The following is a 16,731-nucleotide window of genomic DNA, read 5'->3' as shown; positions in this document are numbered from 1 at the left end:
AGAAAGTTATTTTACCAATTCACAATGTCGCCTTTACGATATCCTTAAAAAAAACTAGTTACACACTATATTTGTACTATTTTTGTAATTACATGACCAACGGGCAGCATTACTGTAACACATGACAATATACTTGCACTTTGAGAGCACAAATGACAAAATCTTTCAGTGTATTCTGATTTGGCATCCTGGTGATGCATTCGCCACATTGACATTTAGTCATTTAGCAGATGCTTTTATCCAAAGCGACTTACAGATGGGGTCAACAATGGAAGCAATTTGGACAACATAAGGACAACAGAAAGATTAAGTGGAATCACTTAAAATCATGACACTGCAGTAAAGGACATGTATGTTTCAATGCATGCTTTTAAAATGAATAAGTATAGTTATCGTGATACTTGCCCTTTATTTACTTGGCATCATATCGATAAAAAAATTCGACACTGGCGAGAATTGCTTTAATGTAATTGGTAAGCCGGTATGTTGTGTAAATCCTACTGACGGTCAACTAAACCACATTTCATTTAATCATGATATGTGTCATGTTACAAGAAATCCGATACGAGATTAGTAGTAAAATATATTTATTAGCCATTTAATACATTCCTCAAAGTCCTCAATGGTATTGAATATTATTGTTACAATAATAAAAAATATTACATAATACACATAAAAAATTAGACATAATTTAAGGAAAAGTTAAATAGATAATATTATGAAACAAAATCATTCACAGTTACATTAGTTGTTGTATTAAAGGCAGGCTCTCCAGGCAGGAGCTCCCTTAAAACATATTTCAGCAGCCTCTAGGAACACACAAAGAAAAAAATAAATAAATACGATGCTGGAAAAACATGTAGAACAAATATTATTAATAATAGAGTTCTCACATAGAGCAGTTTCTTGTTCCCATCTGTATCCTGGAAGATCTTGAACACAGTTTCCACATCGCCTTTCTTCAGGATTAGAGATTTTGAATCTAAAACCCCCACAAATTTACTGAACATTAGCAAATGTGAAGAAATAAAATCAACATGTGAACCAATATGTTTAAAGCATAAATATCGTACATACATGTTGAACTTAAGAGCTGCAATGCCCTTTCCTTGGTCTCAAGCTTTTCCTCACTGTCACGTGGTGGTCGGAGAGGCATGTTTCCATTAGGCCATATTCTGTCACGGAAGTTGTCAATGTAGGATGCAATGTGAGCTTCTGTTGGATTCATCTTATTTAAAAAATTATTCACCTTTCTGTATGGGAAGAAATTGTATGTGAATCTTCACATCAACCGCAACAAAGATTTTCCCATTTTTACACTGTCGCCAAGATTTGAATGCGGTGCTCAAAAGCTAGCAATCTAAAAAAAGTACGAAAAAAAGAGGAAAATCTGGCCACACAACAAAAACACAGGATACAAAGAAACAAAACTTACTTTTTTAACAAAGGCATGAAAGGTTTCAAAATGGCATCCACAAAGATATTAATGAGGAAGGAGTTACCTGAGGAAGAAATATAAAAATATCAGATAATTTAATTTGTTTTTAACTACTTAATGACCAGAGAACTCAAGGAAAGTCACATCATACCAGTTATTTCCTTCAATAAATCAAAAATGGCTTTGGTGGCCTCAAGTTGCTCCCAATTGGTCTGGTTGAGCTCTTTTTTCTGTACCTGTGGCAGACTGGCCGTCTCTCCAGTTTTCTCTTTTCCTTTGAGCTTTGGTAAGCTATTTGTTTTTTTGTGTGTTAACTGTTCTTTTTTTCTTCTAAACCCATCAGTTGTGTCAGCCTGTAAATCTTCATTACGGTTGCTGGTCAAGTTTGGGACATCACTGGAGTGTACAACAGGACTTATTAACTTGGATCTATTAACAAAGATATCTAAGCTCTCAGCAAGATTCTCCTGTCCTTCCAAAACCCCGTCAGGTTCATCTGATATTTGTTTGCTGTCCTGCACTTGCAGTTCTGATTCCTGAGGGGTCCAAAACCTAAAGTTTACAGCTGTTGCGTCTTCCATAATGCCTCCATCCAGCTCTTCTGTTGTGTCCGTGCAGGCTAGTCGAGCTGGATTCGGTGTGGCATGATTTACTGGGGCTCTTGCTTCATCAAGCTTATCTTCCCTTCTGAGGTTATGAGACTGTAAAAGTAAAGTAAAGCACATGATAACGTTAGGTTACCTGGATTACAACAGGGTAGAAGTATACTCAATGTACAGTTGTACACTGTGTGGTAGTACTTGGGGTTTCTAAAATTTAAATGAATTGCAAGCAGCAGTTTAAAGATGTTTTCAAATGTAAGCCGATTCGACATTAAAAACAGAGTTCACCCAAAAAATGTAATTCTGTACTGAATCCCCCCAACTGTATTCAAAGGTTTACAAAGAAATGTATATAGTTTTGGAACAACTGAGTAAATGATGACAGAATTTTCCTTTTTGGGTGACCTATCCCTTTAAATATTTCTGCGTGTTTATTGATCCTTGATTAAGACAAGTCTTAAGTTTTATTTCCACACAAATGATCTGAAATGGCTATATTTTACATTGATATTTGTTTATGCATTTTTTATGTAGATTATTATCAGTGTCCAAACTACAAGTGTGTATTACCTCTTCCTCATCTTGGCCAGGAGTGAGAAAGTTTGCAAGTCCACTCAGAAGACCCCACACACCTCCATCATCTTCCTCTTCGCTCAGTAACCGTGCAAGAGGGCACAAGAACTGGAATACAGGCTGACTGTGACTTAGTTGTGCGTCAGAAACTAGCTCCTGAAGAGGAATTTAATTGAATAAATGAGGTTTTTATTTTTGCTAAAAATTCCCACAAATTAATGTCTGTCAGTCAGAGTCATCTTACTTGCAAAAACTGCTCCAAAGCTGATCTAACTTCCTCTGTGTATGCGTCATCGAGTTCCCTATTTGATTTTTCTACTATTGTAGATATAGAGGGTAAAGCAGATGTATCCTTTAAAAAAGCACATACCTTCAAAAAGTGAACTTACAGTATATATTAAAACATTAAGAGAAAGTAATAATGGACACAGCTTGATCATGATTTACTCTCTCACCTGCCAGAGACTATGAAAATGAAGAATTTCTGACTGGGTCTTTCTCACATCCCATTGGAGATTCTCTGGATTATTTCTCTCCTCCAAGTGAACCATGAAACACAACTCATCATTCTCCTTTTGAACCTAAGGTAATAATTATTTTATTTTACTCAAAAACAAACATTTAAAAATTGCAAATGGTTTCGTTTTTATCCCTGATCTGAAATATGGCTCACGTTTCTAACTTGGACTGCCCACTTCCCCACTCGCCACATCTCATAGGAAAGTTTAAACTCCATCCTGTCCTCCTGGACCTGAAAACTTGTTGGGCAAACATCCATATCACTGTCCTTTAGATACATAAAAACACACAGTCTCAGTTGCACAGAAGGAAACATAGGAACATATAGAATCAAGAAATTAGATACATTTTCTGTGGTTTGCTCACATTGTCAGTGTCTATGTTACTTCTGATGGAGCACTCTCTGCTGCTTCCTCCATCATCCTCTATAACAGCAGGTCTGCGTGCTGTTAAAGCCCTTTGCAAAAGGTCCTGCTCCTTCTTCTTAAGCTTTTTCTTTTTGGCTTGCTTTGACTTGACCTTATCAACAAATTTAGAAAATTTTTCTTTGATCCTGTTGCCTGATTTGGTAACGGGAAACAAACAAAAACTATTTGATTAAAAACAAATCAAGAAAATAAAGTAACTGACAACAGCAAAAAAGCAATATATTATATAATTATTGTAAACTTAATTGATCAAATATATCACCTTTTTTCTTTTCTCCGGTTTCTTCAGACCTGCCATCCTCTGTGTCATCTGTTAATCTTTGTAATTTTTTAATAAAGCATGTTAAAACCAGAAATTCAAAAATTAATTTATTTGACTAAATACTTTTTTTTTGTTAGGATAACTTACACTTCAGCTCCTTCACTAGCCGTGGAGGATGGTGTACCTTCCCTGTCAGAGTTCAGCAGGTCTCCAACCGAGCTTTTAGGGGTTACTCTATCCAACTGCAAAACCACCATCTGATTCAAGTTGTCTGGATTGCAGAGATTTGTCACAAGCAAATCAAGCACTACAGATGGAAAAAGGGGTGTTAAGGCATGTTTTCAGTGTGCCATTAGAAAATACACATTCGACTAAACCAACTAGAACACAAATGTTAAATTTTGTCAAGTTTTTAGCAGCATTTGGCAGATAACATGACCTACTGTGAATATGAGAACTTTACAATGTTGGCTAAAGGATCCGTTCTTGGTCACCATTGACTACCATAGAATGAAAAATTGCTTTATAAATGTCTTTGTTCTGTTAAACACAAAAGAATATATTTTGAAGAATGTAGGAGAGCAAACAGTTCTGGGGCAGTTTTGACTACCATTGAATTTTTCCTACTACGGTAGTCAATAAGTAGGCAAAAGAACTGTTTGCTTACAAGCATTCCACCAAATATGTTTCACTGTGTTCCTCACAAAAAATGAATCTATACAGATTTTAGTAAATGATGGCAGAATTTTTATTTTTGGGTGAACTGTCCCTTTAAGACACTTATGAAAAGCAAACTTAAGGCTCTGCGTGTAAAAAACCGATATAATCCATGAATATATATATATATATACAGTATAAGCCATAATTTTGTTTTTCATCAGGAGGGGGATATGGTGGGGTTGGAAAGGTCAGTTTTTATGGACGGGTTTGTTTATTGAGATCTTTCAACTCAAAAGATGCAGAGGAACATGTGTGAAAGTGAAAGTATTTGGAAACAAAGACTGTTAATGGCACATAGGGTGATGACAGGTAGCTGAGTGGAAGGTTCTGATCATTAAGACGATTATTGGTACAAATTTTGTACAAAGTTCACTAACCTTTGGTGGCCACAATCTCAGTCAGGAAACACTGGTAAAGCTTTGGTTGCCAGAGATATTCAGGGAAAAAATTTCGAACCAGGGCTTCAGAGAACGTTCTGAGAAATTCCATTTCCTCATATCTTGTGCCAAACACCGGGGAACTAAACACAAACAAAAGACAACAGGCCGGTATTTTTTTTACCTATCTTAAACGACATGTTAGTCATGTGCTAAAAGTATAACTTAGAATTGCATGTGATGAGTCATAAAGTTAGAAAGGAAAGGACTTATGTTTTGTATAAAACTCTCCCCAAATTATTAAATGAACTAATACTCATTAACACAAGAAAAAAATCCTGCAATAATAAGTGACTCAAATTATGCAGAGTTTGTTTTGAGGAAACAGAAACAAACAGGAAAAACAGACAAGCACATACTCACCTGTCTGACTGTTTTGCATGGTGGAGGTGTTGAGTCAAGATCCGAACACAACCCACACTGGTGGCAGACAGATCAAAGTTTTTGGCCTTACATATTATTTTCTCCACAACCAGGTTAAACTCGTTCTGCAGTGCCCTGTGTAAGGGCTGACTATCACCAGGTTCTGGGGCAGTGTACCAGGGCTGGACCAGGTAAGCATAGGCACATTTAAACACTAAAAAAGATACAACACATTTTGAATGCACAATTGCTGTGGTTTATTTGCAAAAAACTTCTTCACCAAGCTATATTTGTTATCAGAGACAGACAATTTTGTTTTGTTTTTATATGTTAAGGACTATATCGTTTAACAAATAGATGCAATTTATAAATATTATCTTTAAACAAAATGTATGTCAGACGTTTGGTGCGAGAATTAACAGTGTGTGAAGTGGCACTTCCGTTTTGTTGTACCACGAAAAAGAAACGTTGATGGTGATAATGTTTGTGTGTCACGGTTCAGTGAAAATGTTTCAGTCCTGATCTGCAGACATGCTTAACATACAAGAATGGCATAACGCCTTTGAACGAGAACAGGATTATTTACCCTGAAGAAGTGACCTCTGCACATTTGGATATTGCTTTGTCTGAGGTAAATTTTGACCTGTCCCGGCATCCTGCTCATCATTGCTTTCCTTCTTTGTCTGAAACAGAGGATTATGTGGAAGGGATTACACTACAGTAATTTCACTGATGATTTCTCAGATGAAGTACATACAGCTACAGAAATGAGGGCATTAGAAGATTTGCTCATTTTACAAGATCCTCATACGAATATAATGAACAGAAAACAAATTAAAAGTGAAAATAAAACCTAAATAGTTTCCATACGTTTTCCCCTAGAAACCTTCCGTTTTATGTGAAATCTGCAGTTTCAGTTATCCACTTCCACTATAGTGCCTTCCACATTCTTGACACTTCTTGGAACCTACACTAACTAAACACTTCTCAGATGTAGATTTTAATCTTATTGTTTCACAGTTTACAGTAAATATCTATTTCAAAGATAATGTATGCCAAGATTCGACGTCATATTTTAAAATCTATGTTTACAATTGTGTTCACATGTAAGGTCACTCATAAGTATTATTAATAATAATAAAATAGAAAAATCTAAACGAAATGTTATTTGATTTTTCATACATTTAAGATTCTCCTTTTCATGTCACCCTTCTAACTTCATATACAACACAGTGTGCCCTGTGCCGTAACAATACTTTTTAAATAAGGAACTTAATACCGTTAACGTTACCTGGCGTGTCGTTTCCTCCGTTAAATCATCTGTCTGAGTACTTGTTTCGCGTTCTTGGTTTTTAAAAAAGAAACTGAAAAAGCTTAAAAAGAAAAAGATCGCCTGTGTCCATAACTGTCCAAACGCTGAAAAGTACCAAACGAGCACAAATACAACGGCGACAAAGCACCGCAGAGTGTGCATCTTTAAAAAGGTCCAATTTCCGAAAGAGATTCCGTCATTTGTCCATGCAAAAGCAACACCAGACTTGTGTTTTCATTGATACAGACGCGTTGTATTCAGAACCGGAAGATAAGCTACTTGCGTTATGAGGGAACCTGCGATCGTAATGTGATTGGTGCAATACAATTGTCGCGTTCAACGGTATCCTTCCTGGAGCGTCTGCTTATTCTTAGCAGCCCTTTTTACCTGTTATGTATTGTGCTTTACGCTATCCACATTTTCTTTTTCAAATGTAAAAAGTTTTCTTCTAAAATGTATATAATATATATTACCTCAATAAAGCATGTGTCATGTTGCAGCACTTTTTTCCCTTTAGGGAAAAATACCAAATAGTTGCCATGCCATGCATAGCATCTGCAATGAACCATCTTTACCGCAAGGTGGCACACGTAAGATTCATTTCACTCTAGAATGATTACGTCCAAGAAAAGAGAAACTGCTGCAGTTGCTGTTTTATGTGTCAGGTAATTTTATTAAAACACTGGATGAATTAAGACATTATCATCGTGCGTTGACGATCCAGTCAGCAGAGGACAGAATGCCCTTTCACTGGCTGTCAGCAGGGAGCTGCTGTGCATTAGAACCTGCAGTAAGCAAAACGTATGTGCGTTCCACTACGTGCTGTGCTGCGCAGATGAAGACCGCGGTACTTTTACGTCAAAGTACCGCGAGAGCAAGCTCAGTCGAATCGCCCTCGCTGTACTTTGATGATACACGGCTCGATTTGCGCAGCTCGCTGGCAAGAGATCAAACCCTTAAAAATAGACCCGATGGTTAAAACGTTACTAAACGTTTAACATGCGAGTAGCTGCTGCCAGACAGCGCAAGAATGAACCGCCTTCTAGGATTACGTCACAGGAGTAGTTCTAGTGTTCCGATTATTGCGTAATCGACAGAGGGCTTACTGCTAACGCAGATACGCGGCATTTTTTTGTAAACGTGACGATTCTTACCTAACATTTGTTAGCATAACCCATATGCTTTATTGTGTATTAATAAAATTACACTTCTTAAAACAACGACCTTGCAAATAACATAAATCTTGATATGTGCATAATTATAATAGCGACATTTGCAGAATAGGTAAATACCGTATGTTTGACAACCATTTACTATTCCTTTCTGAACCTCCTGTAATACCACACCCAGTAACTCGCCTTTAGGCATGCATGTACTGAAGGTGATGCAAGGACGGATTAGCGTGCTAATTTACAACCAGGCTAAGATCCACCAAGAGGGTCACCGAGGTTTTTGTTACGAGACATGCACGAGCTAACTTTTGTCATTTTAAAGCTTTGGATATGCATTATCGTCTTTCTTTGACGATATCTGCGTATTTCCACCGCCGGGAAAGTGTTCGATTTCATTTCACCCAATTCTTACATTTGCCATTTAAAGTCAACTTTAGGTCATAGTGCAAGTTTGTGAAGGTATTCACCACAAATGGACACACATTACAAATTCATTAAAGTTCAAAAGTGATTTTATTGTACAGCAACATAGACAGCTTCTAAGGTCAATCATCAGTATTGCAGGACTGAATTACACTGAAGGGCAAACATGACCCTCACAGTTGCTCTTGGGACAGACCCAAATTCTTTCCAACGTGGGCCAACAGGGAATGAGGTTGCATCCAAGGAAATAAAACACTGCTTGACATCCAGAAACCAGTCAAGGTGTTGAGTGAGTCTAGCCTTCACATAAACATCTAATACTGACCACTATCTGTGGTGTAATCTAAAGACGCTGTATTTCTTGAATGTTCATAAGGTTCTTAAACATTTATTAATTTTCTTACTACCTGAAATAGGTATTACTCCTTCCTATCTGAAAGACCAATGCCCTATACACAAAGCTAACAAAAAAGTAACTGCTAAAATTACTGGTACATATAGATGTAGCAGATGGGAAGAAAGAAAACCAGGACAAGTTACAGTATAGGTTCGTTCAGTGGGTTTTTATTGAAGTAAAGACTAAAAACAGACCGGCTGGAAAACAGGTAGATTTCAGTACCTGGCACTCTTTCTCTCCGGGAATGACAGTATGGTGAGGGGGAACAAAAGGAGGTGGGTAAAATAAAACCACAAAACAACTTCCTGTACAACTAGTAATGACATACTAGTTGGTCCCTATAAATAAGGTGGAATTTTAGAGTCCTTCCAAATGTACAAGATATGTTACAGTTAAACATCTCACATTGAATGGTGGACAAGAAACATTTACATGACCTTCTTCAACTCATCATACAACACCAGCACAAAGGCACCGCCCATGCCTCGAAGAACGTTGGACAAGGCACCCTTGAAGAAAGCCTTGCCACCCTCATCACGTGCAATCTTCTTCCAGCAATCAATGGTGCCGCTGTACATGATGTCGGCTACAAAAGAAAGAAGCAAATGATTTAATAGTCTGCTTGAACAGGTACTAGTCAAGAACACATCAGGAATGGCTCATAACCAGTAACTGACCTCCTTTACGTCCAGACTGCATCATCATACGACGACGGACTGTATCGAAGGGGTAAGATGCAAGACCAGCGACAGCAGTCACAGTCTGAGCAATCATCCAGCTGACAACAATGTGGGTGTTCTTGGGATCTGGCATCATTCCTAAAGACAAGAGAACAAATATTAGTTATAATAATGGCAAAAAGAAGTGGCAAAATAAATAAATAAACCAATGTAAACTCACCCTTGGCTGTGTCATAGATGCCGAAGTAGGCAGCTCTGTAAATGATGATACCCTGCACGGATACATTGAAGCCCTGGTACAGACCCTTGATACCATCAGACTTGGAGATCTTTACCAAGCAGTTACCAAGACCACTGAACTCTCTCGTTGCACCAGCTTTGCCGACATCAGCAGCAAGACGGGTTCTTGCAAAGTCAAGAGGGTAGACGAAGCAGAGGGATGTGGCACCAGCAGCACCACCTGAGGCCAGGTTACCTGCGAAGTACCTCCAGAACTGGGTGTGCTTGTCTACACCATCAAGGAAAACCTTCTTGTACTTGTCTTTGAAAGCAAAATTGAGGGCCTGGGTGGGGAAGTATCTGATGACGTTGGCCAAGTTTCCTCTCCAGAAGGACATAAAGCCCTGCTCCTTGGGGATACGCACCACGCAGTCAATAATGCCCTTGTACTGCATATCAGCGGTAATCTGTTTGCTGGCATGTTGCACCTGTAAACAGAAGAAAGTGATTAATCGTATACATAATCCAAGACGTTCAATGAATCTGATCCATTTGATGGCTCCAAAATATTTCTAAAACATGAAAACAGCGAAAGCTGTAATTATAAAGCTATTGCACTAGAAAACAAGTCCGTAGAAAGCAAAATCTCAATAAGGAACCACTGACATGTGATTATGCTAAATGAAAGAAACGCCGGTAGGGCGCAAACGAGTATCATCTTCCGGTAAAACGGTTTCCCGAACTAAACTCGTTTAAATGATTATTCGCTAAAACTGCTCCAAAATCACCTGCTAAGAATTTACAACACGTTATAAACGTACATTAAAGTATAAAAACAAGATGCAATGTCGTAGAGGACAGTGCTCTCGAACAAAAGATAACGTTAAGAGGTCGTTCTTATATGTGAGCGTTAGCTTGTAAGCTAGCAACGAAGGCCTAGCTCCTCGCAGGCCTCCCCTTCTCGCGACCTTGGCGAGATCATTTGATGCTGGGGTACATTGGAACAATAAAATCATTTTGTAAATTAAACAGATGTATCGCAGTTTCTCTATAGAGTATTTCGCTAACAATCTCCGTCAAATTACAGTCATTTAACCTCCACTTGGTTGTGGGTTGAGGCATTTCCCGGGTCCTTCCATAGAAGGGGGTAGTTAAAGGTTACCAACGCTAGGCACTTAAGGCCTTACGTTAATCTATTGTAAAATAATACAAAGACCATATTGAATTACCAAATTTAATCAAAGAATGGGTCACCTTAACGCTCAATCACTTAACGTTAGTCAAGACCATCTTTCCTTCAGAATCTTTGTAAATGTTACCTGAATGTCCCATTTAACGTATAACTATATTTGTAGATCAAACGCGAACAACCCGCTACACTTACGACCCGGTGTTAACTAATGTTAACTAATTTTTTCATAAATCTCAGATTATATTAGACCATGAATTAAATTGCGTATATTTTACCTGAAGCAGTAGTTTGACTCTCTCGATGGGGGCCACGGCAGTTTTGGAGATGGCAGCGGCAATGCCACCGGCCAAAAAGTCCTTAAGGAACGACATTGCGGTCTCATTCATTTTCGGATGTTCTTGGAGGGGTGTACGTTAGCTTGAAAATGTCAATCCCGCTCTGCCGCAGGACCTGCTTGTTATACCGGCTGATTCGAAATGGCCGAATGAACAGTTGCGAAGAGATTTTTAATACGTTGCTCTCGCGAGATGAAACGTACGCGTTCCTTCTAAGATTTGATTGGACGCGGGGCAGGGCAATCGTGTGTAATGACGCAATGAATGGCTCAAAGTTAGTGTAACCTTAAGCGTTACCAAGGTGTAAAGCATAAACGAAGAAAGGAAGTTTTGGGAACGATTAATGACATAATGACTTGTTCCTAAGAAGGTAATAGTTGATGTTCAATATAAAATATACAAACAAATACATGTTAGACTGGTTTTGACAGATGCTTTAGCAAGAGTTGTCCAGTTTTCACCTTTAGCTTTAAGCAAAGTAGCAGTTCTCCAAGGTGACATAGCAAGCTTATTCGTCACTACTGTACCGCCCGTCTTTAGTAAATGATCTCCAAGGCCATGTGAATGAGGGACAAAAGGTCATCATACTAGTATAAAGTCCTTCACATGACTTTTGATTATGTAGCAAATTTAGTGATCCAATGTGATTACCAATCAATCCTAAAACCTCCAACACTGTAAGAAACAATCTCATTAAAACACAACTGATATATGAAAATAATAGAAGTTGACAAATGTGATGTTTATTGTTTTCTATTTTTCAATGTGCTTACTGGTTTAGGATTGACATAATTATGTTCTACATTTAAGAACGTTACATATTTCAATGGTAACACTTTTATTGAAGAGCATTTTTTACAGTTCAGTCAGGGTTATTAAGGACTGTGTGTTCAGATAAACAGGACGCATTGGTTTACAATGCAGATTTAAAATCTCACACATTATTTATCCAAGAAGCAAATGTTAAATTGCACCAAAACATGACCTTAAAGGCATGGGCTTATAAATAACAGAAGACCTTTAAAAAGCCTTGAGTGCTAAAAACGAATAAAACAATAATACTTTGTTTGACAAAGGCATGGATCTGTATTGTTCAATGGTAGTCAACACTTTTTCCTGAGACATGATCAATTCAAACAGTCTTAACCACAGTGCTTTACTTAAAAAAAATACCATTGCAGTGGTGTGTGTAGTTAAGTGACTGAAGGTTATAACAATTAAATGCTTGTGCATCTTTAATACGGCCTAAAAGGCTCACTGATGTGTCTGGGATACCACAGAACATGGACTGTACTTCAAGTATGTATGTGCCGAATCCGTAAACCAGCCCATTAGACGTAAATACAATGACAGGTACAATGTTTTTCATTATTGCTAAATATACTGCGTAAAGTGCCACACTGAAGATGAACTTTGAGTTCGAACTTAAGGCAGTAAAACCGTCTTACACTCATTTCAATGTATTCAGGAGAGTCGAATAGCACCTCAGAGAATTGTCAGTCTAGCAGGAACCAAATTACCAGCGGTTTCCAATCGATGTATTCCGTGGTCTCTGTACTTTTCTATTTCTGAGGTTGCGCTTAAACTCTTGCAGTTCATATGGGCCCAGGCTTTGGTCCACCCCAGGTTTAGGTTTGTAGCTTAGAGGAGAAATGATGTAGCCATTCCGGTAAAGGCAGACTTGCTTACACATCTCAAAACAACTGAAGAGCAGGCCAAAATAAGGGACGATCTGTAATATAAAAAAACGTTTTCAACCATATATCACACGTTAAGACATGAATTGTAAGATTTGAGAATGCAGTTTTAGGCAGATACCTCTACAGAGAGAACGTGTCAACGCATGTCTGCTGAGCAATAAACATTCTAGATTGTTTTACAGTGCTATCAAAAAATGTTATTTAAGAAATAAGTGTGTAAACAGCAAATTCACAGCTGACATACGGAGCCAATATCGAACGTCAGATCATTTACATAGAAAACATACAATGCTGAAGTTATTTTTATCTCTGCCATCACATGAACACATTACACAAATCTCACCTTCACCATGTTGGCAGTAAGGCCACTCCAAAGAGCCATGACGCCCTTGTTCTTGATGACCTGTCTAAAGCAGTCTATCATCCCATTAAAATGGACATCTGCTCCTCCACAATGTGGCAGAAGAAGACTCTGGGCCTAAAGCATACATCGAAAAAATATTCCCCGATTATCAAATATTTCTCTATGAGACCATTATCAATGTCATTAATAAAACATATTAAAAACTTCAAGATAAAAACACAGTATAAATTACAAAAATAGAATGATATTCAGTTTCCTATATATTTTATTCAATAAAATTATGTTGGCTACATTAGTATGGTATGGCATTGCAGCACATTTTCCTATGCTTCCTTGAACCCTCTTGGTTCTGTGGGCTGTGTTGACTGTGTCTATAGACGCTGCTGTTTAGCACCAAACTGAGAGTCTTCTCAGAATAATTAGCAGCCATTTTTTCTGACAAAGCAGTTTAGTCAAAGAGATAATGCAGATTTTTCCTGTCTGGTTTTGCAGTTTGTTAAAACATACAAAAGCACATATATGAGGGTATACATATAGCAGCACTATTAGTTGTGTGTGTGAGGGGTCAGCTATCTTTAGAATTATTATCTTTGGCATAGGCAGACACTGGACACTATCTACATTCTCAGCTGCCACAAAGCCTTGTGCTCTTTAATAGTAGGCATGCTTTGTTCTGTGAGAACTGTTTCAAAGGCTTTTATTTGATAGTTTTTTATATTTTAATGTTAAATTCACAATATAAATGCACATCTAGGTACACCAGTCATTAATGTACACATTCTAATAGAAAGTCTGTGACACTTATACCATTGTGACACCCTATGGTGACATGTGGCACTACAGTGCAACAGTACCCCTGAAAGATTCTTACCTGCATCTTTCTTTTAACAGTTTCAAAGGGGAAGGAGAGAGTCTGAGCAACTCCTGCCGCTAAACAACCATTGATGAAGTTCTGCAGAGATGTGAAGCGAACATGACGTTCTTGCCACAGCTTATCCAAGTTGACATATACCACATAGCAGCCAACCGAGAAGGGAACTGCACCTATTGCACAGTAATGCAAATGAGGTATAATGATCAATTTTCCAACTTCTCAACAGCTTTCATAAAGTTGATGCAAATGATCTTTCAAAATTGTGAAGGATCCAGAACTATAACCATATTAAGCTATATTAATACTAATATTATGAATACAGTATATAGAACAATTGAGCACTTGCTTAATGGGACACAAACCGATATTATAGTGAGTTTTTTCCCACGCATTATTTAATGTGTCTAACATAATACTAACCTAATATTGTTAGGGAAAAGCCCCTGTAAAGGGACTGAATCCCTTCATTTCTGTAGATACTGGAAAGAGAATCCAGAAGCCCCCTGTGAGTTGGTTCTCTGCAATTCTGAGCAATAAACCTGGTTTCAACCACCTCCAAAGGATATGTTGCTAAAGCCGCAGTTATTCCAGCAAGTCCTCCTGCAACTATGGCCCTCCATTGTGAGATTTCACCCAGTTCATCAATGTGTAGATGGATAATACTGTCAGAAATATAATAAAGTGAATAGTTGTGATTTTAAAATTAACATATTTTTACAAAAACATTTTGACAGTTAGAAAGTAACAGTTGAAGATTTTGACACACTTATTTTTCATAATGCAAAGGTTTAATACCTTTTTATAGTTATTTCCTTAAAGATGAGTTACGAAGAGTAAACAAATCATATATATGGTTATGATATATTTATGTTATATATATGGTTATTATATACAAGATATAATTTAGTTTTGTTTGAACTTTGTTATTCACATAGGCCCAATTGTGTTATTATTTGTATTAGAAATGAACAGTAATAGTACAAGTAGAAACAGTGCTTATAACTTCAACTAATTTTTTAATTACTTTAAACCGTCTTAATATCCATATATATGACTATTAAGAAGTAACATAAATTTGAATTACAGAGGCCCACATCCTGTATTTAAATCACAGGAACACTCTGTTCGAAACACAACCGGATACACCCCCTCTCTCTCTTTTTCCTGGAATACTGGAACACTATGTACGGGTCTTTCTAACCATGATGGCTGGGTTTCCGGTGTATACCCCTGCAGCATGGGAGACACGTGACATGTATAATAATTCATACCAAGATGAACCCTTGTTGATAATCGTTGCAGAGTTAACGTACACATACTACATACGTTTCACAAACCTAAAAACATTTCACTCGTTCTTCACAGAATTAATTTAAAACCTTCTAAGCCTGCTCATATGCACCAGAGATTTGTTTCGCTCACATACGGAGATGCGCAAGAAAATTCGGCGTATGACATCAAGATACCGCGAGAGTGATTCGGAAGAAGTGGTTTCTCGCGATACTTTAATTGAATTCGCCAATAGATCTGCGCAGCGCGTATCTCATGACGCCACTTAACGCGCAGGTTCTCTGAGCCATTTGATTGGCCAGTTAGAAGGGGTGATTTACGTCACGATGAACGAAAGTAAACCCAGCTGCGGAAATGAACACAAGCTAATATAATGTAGCAAAAGGAGAGTAAAATTTAATTAAACGACGTCTCTCATAAAAGCAACATCATAAACACATTAAAACGAGTCTTACCATGCGACTACAGCATTCTTTTATAATCCAAATTATATCTCACCTGCATACTTTCAAATACTAGTTAAGATAACACGTCCTGTCAGTCTTTGTTTACCATCACAGATCTGATTTATAAGTTCATTATCAGTTAAGGAATCAAACAAAACATCAAGCGCAGTACATATATGCACATCGTGTATAAAACACAGATAATCGTTTATTCCAAACGGAACATTCGAGTATTAAAAAGGTGTAATACTCACTTTTTGTAAGTTGCTAAATGTATGGCACTGTAAGGAAACAACCGTAAACAGGAAACCATATTACCCTTCCAAAATGCTCGTAGTCCCTCATTCTGAGAGACAAAAACAAAGCTTTGTAGGAAGCCGCGTTTACAGTGAAATGTTCCTATTTGACTTAAAATCTTTACGACTTCCAGAGGCGACGTTACAGTTTTGCTGAAAATCCCCGCAAAACCGACGCAGAGTAAACTCTGAGAACTTGTCAGACGGTCATCCTTTCTGACTGTGGCCATAGTTCACAACAGAAACTAATCTGTTTTTCCAGCTTACTTCCTGTTAAACAAGCGGTTTGTGAATTACAATCGTATCGTAAAAAAACTGATCTCACTAACGGTTTGTCATACAGGTAACGTTATCCAGCTGCAGCTACAGTGCCATCCAGGGGCAAGTCACATTTTGTTGGAGGCGGGGTGTCGTTTATGTAGACACAAATTTGGTTGCATGCAATCCAGCTGTCAAACTAGCTGTCACTCTTTTAAAAAGAAATTCTGCAAACCAGCTGGTGTGATTAGATGAAATGTACCAGTTCAAAACGAAAAATATACAGTAAATATAATATACAGGGCTTTAACAAGACATAAATGCATCCGTCTAATATGTTCAGCAGACATCACATCAATATATTTAATTTTTGTAACACATTTTTGGGTCGACTTCTTCCCAATGACAGGTTTTATTCATTTTTACAGAGA

At 37.7% G+C, this 16,731-nt stretch overlaps 3 protein-coding genes across 4 annotated transcripts; all 3 read right to left on the bottom strand.

The window, feature by feature from the left end:
• Window positions 1-570: 570 nt before the first annotated feature.
• On the bottom strand, window positions 571-7,057 carry si:rp71-46j2.7 (uncharacterized). 2 transcript variants are annotated; one of them, XM_056769913.1, is made up of 16 exons: window positions 6,634-7,057; window positions 5,929-6,025; window positions 5,343-5,556; window positions 4,920-5,062; window positions 3,970-4,129; window positions 3,823-3,878; window positions 3,499-3,692; window positions 3,287-3,400; window positions 3,069-3,194; window positions 2,858-2,983; window positions 2,611-2,769; window positions 1,590-2,139; window positions 1,436-1,502; window positions 1,078-1,253; window positions 894-982; window positions 571-809 (listed from the first exon to the last, which is right to left on the bottom strand). In XM_056769913.1, the coding sequence occupies exons 1-16, from the start codon at window positions 6,814-6,816 to the stop codon at window positions 717-719; spliced, it is 2,547 nt and encodes an 848-aa protein (XP_056625891.1). In that variant the 5' UTR covers window positions 6,817-7,057; the 3' UTR covers window positions 571-716. The 2 variants fall into 2 exon arrangements, with proteins under 2 accessions (XP_056625891.1, XP_056625892.1); XM_056769914.1 differs by having other exon boundaries at window positions 2,858-2,965; window positions 6,634-7,055.
• Window positions 7,058-8,793: 1,736 nt separating this feature from the next.
• slc25a5 (solute carrier family 25 member 5) lies at window positions 8,794-11,224 on the bottom strand. Its single transcript, XM_056769915.1, has 4 exons — window positions 11,013-11,224; window positions 9,547-10,033; window positions 9,324-9,464; window positions 8,794-9,232 (listed from the first exon to the last, which is right to left on the bottom strand). Exons 1-4 carry the CDS (start codon window positions 11,121-11,123, stop codon window positions 9,075-9,077), a joined length of 897 nt encoding a protein of 298 aa, XP_056625893.1. The 5' UTR covers window positions 11,124-11,224; the 3' UTR covers window positions 8,794-9,074.
• Window positions 11,225-11,795: 571 nt separating this feature from the next.
• Window positions 11,796-16,416, bottom strand: slc25a43 (solute carrier family 25 member 43). Its single transcript, XM_056770405.1, has 5 exons — window positions 16,001-16,416; window positions 14,431-14,672; window positions 14,008-14,180; window positions 13,116-13,250; window positions 11,796-12,804 (listed from the first exon to the last, which is right to left on the bottom strand). The coding sequence occupies exons 1-5, from the start codon at window positions 16,270-16,272 to the stop codon at window positions 12,589-12,591; spliced, it is 1,038 nt and encodes a 345-aa protein (XP_056626383.1). The 5' UTR covers window positions 16,273-16,416; the 3' UTR covers window positions 11,796-12,588.
• Between the last annotated feature and the right edge of the window lie 315 nt (window positions 16,417-16,731).

The sequence above is a fragment of the Triplophysa dalaica genome, chromosome 16, assembly GCF_015846415.1.
Source record: "Triplophysa dalaica isolate WHDGS20190420 chromosome 16, ASM1584641v1, whole genome shotgun sequence".
In the NCBI taxonomy this organism is placed as follows: domain Eukaryota; kingdom Metazoa; phylum Chordata; class Actinopteri; order Cypriniformes; family Nemacheilidae; genus Triplophysa; species Triplophysa dalaica.
The sequence above is the reverse complement of the archived record's forward strand: the minus strand, read 5'-3'. Positions and strand labels throughout refer to the sequence as shown.